At 30.9% G+C, this 8,246-nt stretch overlaps 1 protein-coding gene across 5 annotated transcripts; it reads right to left on the bottom strand.

Annotated features, from left to right (window-relative positions):
- Positions 1-4,158: 4,158 nt before the first annotated feature.
- Positions 4,159-7,958, bottom strand: LOC109807231 (Tetratricopeptide repeat (TPR)-like superfamily protein). Of its 5 annotated transcripts, XM_083065638.1 has the most exons (5): positions 7,773-7,941; positions 5,889-7,627; positions 5,338-5,398; positions 4,877-4,994; positions 4,159-4,486 (listed from the first exon to the last, which is right to left on the bottom strand). In XM_083065638.1, the coding sequence occupies exon 2, from the start codon at positions 7,543-7,545 to the stop codon at positions 5,959-5,961; it is 1,587 nt and encodes a 528-aa protein (XP_082921764.1). In that variant the 5' UTR covers positions 7,546-7,627; positions 7,773-7,941; the 3' UTR covers positions 4,159-4,486; positions 4,877-4,994; positions 5,338-5,398; positions 5,889-5,958. The 5 variants fall into 5 exon arrangements, with proteins under 5 accessions (XP_082921764.1, XP_029128972.1, XP_029128971.1 ...); XM_029273139.2 differs by having other exon boundaries at positions 5,338-5,593; positions 5,889-7,958; XM_029273138.2 differs by having other exon boundaries at positions 4,877-5,010; positions 5,889-7,958.
- Positions 7,959-8,246: the final 288 nt, after the last annotated feature.

The following is an 8,246-nucleotide window of genomic DNA, read 5'->3' as shown; positions in this document are numbered from 1 at the left end:
TTACAAGGTGGGTGGCCTATGATATTTATAGGGGAAGGAAAACATCTAGGGTTGCATTTGGAGGTGCTTGGCTGAGAAATGCAAGCCAAATGCACTCAAATGTACCCTAAGTTAACCATAAATGTGGTGTGAGTTCCTTTCCTCCTAAAAGACTAAAATATCCTTTGACCTAAAAATGGAAAAAAAAAAAAAAGTGGACTTTGATCTCACAAGTCAAGGTTTAAGTCCAAAAATAAATTCTAAGCTATTTTGCACCATAATACAAAGGATAAATAAAAATATAAAATAAAATCCTATCATCTAAAGTACCCCAAAATACAAGGATAAAATGAGAATAAAAACAATAAATCCTATACTACTCAAAATAGGCCTAGGAAAGGCTCAATACTCCACACGCATGATAAGCATAGCCTTAGGCATGGTGTCTCCTCCTTCCTCCTTCATTCTCTTAACCATGGACCTGGTAATGGGTTCCACATGAAGCTTTATGGGTGGTCCTCCATCAGATAATATATATACATAGATAAAAAGTCACTTATTAATTATTTTTTATTTAAATGGTCACTCTTATCTATTTATCTATCTATCTATCTATCTATCTATCTATCTATCTATCTATCTATCTATCTATCTATCTATCTATCTATCTATCTATATATATATATATATATATATATATATATATATATATATCAAATAATATTGAAATTCATTATTTTTAAAATTGTATTGGTCGGTGATAATATTTATTTAAGTTTTAATGGTTGAATTGATAATAATAATCTCTTAAAAACTTTTAATAGAAGACATTAAGTAATAATTAATAAAATAAAATAATATTCATTTTATAGAATAAAATCATTATTATTTAAGACTAATAATACAATAGGTATTAAAATTAACAATACAATAAATATTATATAATATTATTAAGACTCGATAGATAAATATGAAAATGCAGATTGAATCTTGAAAACTTTCTAACATTGAGGAGTGATTAGGAAAACTTCTTCGGCATGATTCTAAGCAAGAAGGCATTAGAGAAGAGAAAGTTCTTATAAGTGCTGATTTTTTTTTTATTATTATTAAGTATAAAGAGAGTGAGGAAAATATTAGTATAAGTTCAATATTTTTTACTAAGCTAATATTATTAATTAGGATTTTTTAAGGTTTTTATGTTCTCCTTATATATAGGTATAGGAATAATCAAATGTACAAGATTATTTTATTTAATATGTGGGACTTGTTTAAGTGAAAGGAGGGGAAAATTTAAAATTGTGACCTACTTTATCATTGTTAAATTACATATTTGTAGTTGAGTTTTCTCAAGATAGAAGTTTATTTTTGTTTTTAAGATGTATGCATGAGTTGTAAACCTTTTTATCAAACTTTTAAACAGTGTAAAGAGTACCTCAAAAGAGTAATATATAATTTCCTTTATTGGATATTCTGTAGTTGCAAAAGTTTACTTCGAAGAATGCTCATATATATTTTATTATTATTTAATTCAATTTTATTATTTTTACTCTTTCTCTTTTGTTATTTTTTCATTTTTTAATGTACATATATTTTAATATATATATATATATATATGTATAATTTTATTATTTTTCTGATTTTTTATACTTTACCTTTAATAGTTTGGATGAAGTTAGGTATGGATATGAGACATGATAGGTAATATACTTTATCTGTCTCATGGTGACTGTCGTTTAAACATTTTAAAAATGTCTCAAAATGAATAATGTTATCATTTTTTTAATGTAATATTAATTTTTTTTTTCTTCTTAATGATGAAAGAGGCATGACCAATGGTCCTAGTACTAAGGCTGTGACTAGGAGGATTGGGCTCAATGAGTTTAATGAGTTTATGCTTATCTTAAACTATAGACTACTAAATACATAAGCCTAATATTAATTGTACACTTGTATACAATTTCTTTTATTTTGGATCTTGTATTTTGGGACAAGTAGAATAAGGAGTCTCTTATAATTTTTTTATTGTGTAATTTTTAAGCCTAGGAAATTTAATTTAACTGAGTCAACTATTAACATTTGGTTTGAATTTTATGACACATGAAAGTGGTTGAGGGAGGCACACATAGTGCAACATAAATTCAAAATGTTAATTACATGTTAACCAAATTAAATCATATTTTATTAGTAGGTTGCTTCACCCATGTGCATGAAACTTTCAAAACAAAATCACCAAAAGTTTTACTCAAATTTTAATTTTCCAACTAATTGCAACTTTGAGTTTCTATTCTCTTGAAAATATTGTGTTACACATTTGGGTTTTAAAAAGAAAGGTCACAAGTAGATCTAAAAGAAAAGGAAATCAAAAGTGTAAAAAATATATATACAAAAGAAAATGTACTAATTTTGTATTAAAAAAAATTAGTGGAGCTTGAATATTAAAAAAATTATAATTAATTCAAATATTTTTGTCACAACTATATTACTTGAAAGTTTCATTACAACAATTTAAATCTTTCTGAGTATTTTATTGCTTTTGTAATCTACTCTAAGTGTGAATCTAGGACTTTCTTTTGTATACTAGCTTTAAAATTTACTTTTAATTCTAGTTTTTCATTTTATTATAATTTGTTGAGTTTCTCACTTCAATTCCTCGAGTTTAGTCATTTATAGTTTTTAGCTTTTCTTGTTTGTCTTTCAAAATTCCTTTAGTGCTATTGGTGTTCTAACTTTCAATTGAAGGGATAATCAAGGACACCTTATCACTAGGTAGTGCATTGAGTTGTTGATGAAGGCCTAGAAACATCTATTCCTTGGTTGAAGCTTGGAGATTGAGAAGAACTTGAGAGTTAAACATTTAGGAAGGAGGGGAACATTTGGGAGACTACAAGATTTGATTTTAAATTGCTTCAAAATTCTTTATAAAAAAAAAAAAAAAAAAGGTCTGTCATCATTGAAGTGGTCTTAAAAGATTTCAAGTATCAACTTGAGACTTTCACCCTTTGTTTGTAATTGTTAATTTTCTTAGTTTTTAAATACTTGTTTCAACATTATGAGTGTTAAGAAGTTCCTACGGCTTCCTTAACACTAATAGTTGGTCATAAGCATCTAGATAAAGCGTTTAGATAACACTAATAATTGAGTATTAGTAAGCTAGTATTAAATAGTGTTACTGACACTTTTTCTTTTGAAGACTGTAAATTTGATTATGATTATAATATATTATTTTATTTTGAGTCAATTTGAATATAAGTTAAAAGTGTTTTTTAGAATTTTTCTAATGAAAATAAAGAGTATTTTTCAAAAATATTTATAAGTTTGTATCTAAACAGACTCTTGATTTATTGAAATAAGTTTTATTATTATTCTCCTAGATCTACTCCTCTTAGTTCCAAGTTGCTATAAATATTTTCGTCAAATTCCTTTTCTCTGTCATTCTTTCATTCTTCCTTATATGTTTGTCCCGGAGACCCCCACCCCTTCTTTTGTGTTTGAATCATTACTCTATCTTCCCTTTCAATCACCAAATACCCTTTTCACAACACTTCCTACCATGCTTATTTGCAAATCCATTCTCCACACTTCTTAAACTTCGCTCCGCCATGATATCATTGGATAAACCGGTAACTTTGATTGGGAAAGCTTAGCGGGAAGGTTTCAGTTATGAAAAACAACATTAAAATTATATTGTATTTTTTTCAATTGCATTTTTCTTTTTGAAGGTAAGGGAGTTATGTAAAAATAGTTTATAATCACTTAATTAACAAGTATTTTTTATGGAAGATTAATGCAAATTGGGTATTGACTGATGAACACCACTAAACTTAGTATGTTGATATTTGTCACAGATGAAACACACTAATGATTTCTCCCTCTTAAGCAAAATAATTTCACTATCCCTAAACATCACAGATTCACTGTCTTAAATTGACATTGTGCTAGTTTCAAGAAAAGAAATCCTTAAATTTATGATCGTATAAATTGTTAAGGATATGCTTTACAAAATAAGTGTAAAACAAATCACATTGATAAAATGATTAACGTTTTAGCATTTATAAAATACACATAATATATGGATTTGTAGAGTACAACCAATTTGATTTTTGTTTTCATCAATGGTTATGGTTATCTACTTGTACTACACAACAAGTCCATGAAATTATCTACACTACAAGGACTAAGGAATGGAGGATGAAAACTCTTGTACTATTTTCAGGTTTTACTATTTCATACAAATGAAAAAATTGATAAAGAAGGAGAATGGTTTGGACTAAAGAGCCAAAAAGAGCAGTATTTAAAATCAAATTTCATACTTGTACCCTCATTAGGCCAGAGCTCAGAGTCCGTTCCATCTTTTAGATACAAACCGTTAAGTAACCACAGCCAATTTTCATCAGTGTAATATTTTTAACATGGATATTCTGTTTGTTGGCCCTCTAGAGTTCTAAACTGAAGATGATTGCAGTCAGTATAAACTTTCTGCTTGTGCTTCAACTGCTGCACTGACATTCTGCAAAATTATTAAGAAAACTAATCATTAAGCAGAATTATTTTGCCATAATGAGTCGACACTGTTATCAATTCATAGATAAGTGAGTGGTCCCCTCCCCTCTAACTTATCCAACTACGACCATCTGTCAATTTTTTTCTGGTTTTAAGGTCCTAACAGAGTACTCTCATCTCATGTGGGATTTTTACATCAGAAGGTCATGTGAAGACTGGAGAAAAAGATAAATACTAAAGACTTAAGTAAGATCCGATAAATTTTGACATGGTGTCTATCTCTTACATGTCCTTGTCATATGAAAATCTCACATGAGAGGATCTATTTCTCATAACGAATTAATATCCTAATGGGAAAATATAACTTTTGGTGGGCTAAAATATGAAGATACTTAACCTTGCACCAGCAGAAAGCCCTTATCCGGAGTATTCAAAAAGTTATTGTTCTCCAAGCTGTAACAAGTCAGGTCCAGTGGGCTAAAATAGCAGAAAGGGTCTTCGCATTTTATTTGGACCTGCATATAAATGTGGCTAGTATTTTTATATATTTAGTATGATCTGATGATAGATGATTGTATATCTGCAGTATACTGTTAGCAAAAACAAAGGCATTTACAAAAGCTCTAGTTCCAGATCTGTAAGTATGTAATTATGCTACAGATAATGTCTCATCCAAAGAAATTTATCTTGTCATTTACACTGTCTAGAAGTTAGAACTATTCCATCTACCTTGCATTTTGCAACCTCAATCCCTTTATTTTAGGAATGAACAGAGAAAAGTGTACATGAAAAGAAAAAAAATAAAAATAAAGAGAAAATAGAGACACAAAAATTAAAATAAAAAAAAAATGAATATACCTCCATGCATACATCAATTCTTCACCACGCTGCTAGAATCAATATATCATGTCTTCTGGGCCTGAAAACCAAGTAATTCAGTTTGCGACTTTGTGTAACATTATAAACTTCTATAAAATGGGAAGAAACTTGATTTTTTCCCATTTTCAAAACAAACAAAATTCAAATATTTGGCACAGTTGGCTGCTCATAAATAGTCTACAAAAGTTAACTCGTGACAAAGATTAGATTTCATTACTTCCTCTGCGATGACTCCCTGAAAGATGTCAAAATTAAATAAAGATATGAAAGCATAACAACGTGTGAAAAGGTCAGGAAACAGTTGTAGAGAAATAAAATAACTAAAGGAAAATGTTGAATAATCCAAGTGTTTTTAATTTATAATTTACCAAATAGAAAATGAATTTGATTAAAAGCTTTCAGATTGGTTTCTCATGTAGTATTGGGTGAGCAACTTAGAAAAAGGAAGTACATTTAGGTTAGAAGGAAGAATTGAATATGAATATGCAAATGGAGTTATGCTCATAATATAGGGTTATCAAGTTTATTACCATATCGGTTCTTATGAGTTACGAACAATGACAATATCATTCCTGCAATGCCAATCTCTTTCAAAGGTCACTACCAATAATCACCACAAGAGCATAATCCATCTGAAAAGTGGTGAAATCGCTTTGAATCTCGGATTATGATAGTACGCTTTTCTATCAGTGAAACAAATTTTGCAGTGTTGTGGCAATCCCGGCATATTCTGAGATTTTTTATTATAACTAATGGCATATCAGTACTACTAACCAAAAGTCCATATGCAAGTGCTATCTTCTCACTATGCTTGTTAATCATATCTGTTTTCACATCTTCGTCAACATCATGGAGAATAGATTCAGTTTCAGACACAAAGCCAACCTCTTGAATTTTTCTCATAAGCTCTTCCAGCTTCTTGTGTATTTTTTCTGAATCAGGGTGAGAATAATCATCTACCACAAAACGGTGGATTTTATTCCCGTGCTCAATAAAACTGCATCCGGCATTTCTCGTAAGAACTTTAGTCTTCATTAAAGACCTCACTTTTGATGCATCACTCCACAGACCTGCAGCAGAATATATGTTGGAAAGCATGATATAGTTTCTAGGGTCTGAAGGATTTAATGCAATCAAATTCTCTGCAGCTTCCTTCCCAAGATTGATGTTACCATAAACCCTACAAGCACCAAGAAGGGCACCCCAAACTCCAGAATTTGGCTCTAATGGCATGTTCTTTATCAGCTGATGAGCATCATTGAGTAGACCGCAGCGGCCAAGAAGATCAACCATACATGAATAGTGATCCAACTGGGGCTGAACTTTGTAGACATCAGACATGATTTGAAAGTAGTACTTTCCTTCCTTGACAAGCCCTGAATGGCTACAAGCACTTAACAAATGAGTAAAGGTAACATGATCAGGCTCCAAACCTTCCCTAACAGTCCTTTCAAAAAACTCTATTGCTTCTTTCCCATGCCCATGCATGGCATACCCTGCAAGCATTGAAGTCAATGCCACTTTATCAGGCTTGCTTATATCTGCAAAAACCTTGTGAGAAGCACTCAATCTCCCTAACTTTGAATACAAGTTCAAAAGGGTGGTCGCGATCGTTATATTTTCATTAAGACCACAGGTGAAGATCACACCATGCATGGCCTCTACCAATCTTCCCAAAGGCAAATTTTCACAGGCTTGAAGCAAGCTCACCATCGTGGCTTCATCAGGAAAAAGTCCAATCACCCTCATCATATTAAAATAATTAACAGCTTCATTAGGGAATCCATTTTGTGTCCAAACAGCCACCATTGAATTCCATGACACCGTATTCTGCTCCGGCATTGCCCAAAACAGCTTGAAAGCAGAGCCAACACAGCCAAACTTTCCATACAGGTTAATAAGAGCATTAGCAACCTTCACCTCCAACTCCATACCCAATTTCACTACACAACAATGAAGATACCAACCCTCATCTCGGGCTTTCGCAAAAGCACAAGCCGAGATAACAGATATAAGTGTAAGCTCATTCAATTCCAATGTCATTTCAGATCTCATTCTAGAAAACACACTCAGGCAATTACCAAGGTCTCCTCTTTTCGAAAACCCGGAAACCAAAGAGTTCCAAGAGACCGAATCCTTGTGGGGCATTTCATCAAACAGGTTCTGTGCATCTCGGGTGGACCCCATGTTAAGGTAGCATGAAACCAATTGATCACCAATGAACCCATCTCTGTAATCCTGTGATTTGATCACTCGGGCATGAATGACCCTGCAGCAGGAGACAGAAGATGAAGATTTCAGAGCAAGGAGTAGAGTGGAAAGAAGAGGGTCACAACGGTATGATGGAATGGAATGGAACTGAAGAGAGGTTTCTAAGAGTTGTAACTGTAGAGGGTTTGGTGGATGTAACTTACCCCTAAATTTTACGTGAAACAACCTAAACATATTTGTTTCATCCAAATATTTTGTGTGGCAAAATATTCTATATCTTGGTCAGTACCACAATTTTTCAGAAATTTAATGCAATTTTTTTTGTGGATTTTGAAATATTTCTAAGAACAGGGTAAGTTTTTGTAAGTCTTAGTTCGAAAATGAAGTTCTAAATGTTAGACGCAATGAACTATTTTATATATCGAAATAATCATTTAAAAAATAAAAAATAATTATTTTATTTTTATAAAGATTATATGTATCTTTTACAAAAGATAATTTCATTTAAGTTAGATAAAATTATTATGAATAATAAACTCTCTTTAAATCCTTAATTCAACTACCTATTTAGAATTGAAATTCTAAATTATTGGTTAAACTAGAATAAAAATAATTAAAAGGTTAAAATATATTTTTAGTCTATTAATTTAAAATTGATTAAAAAGCTTATTTTAATT

This window comes from Cajanus cajan, chromosome 10 (assembly GCF_000230855.2).
Source record: "Cajanus cajan strain Asha chromosome 10, NIPB_CcT2T_4, whole genome shotgun sequence".
NCBI lineage: Eukaryota > Viridiplantae > Streptophyta > Magnoliopsida > Fabales > Fabaceae > Cajanus > Cajanus cajan.
This window is presented reverse-complemented; position numbering and strand designations above follow the sequence as displayed.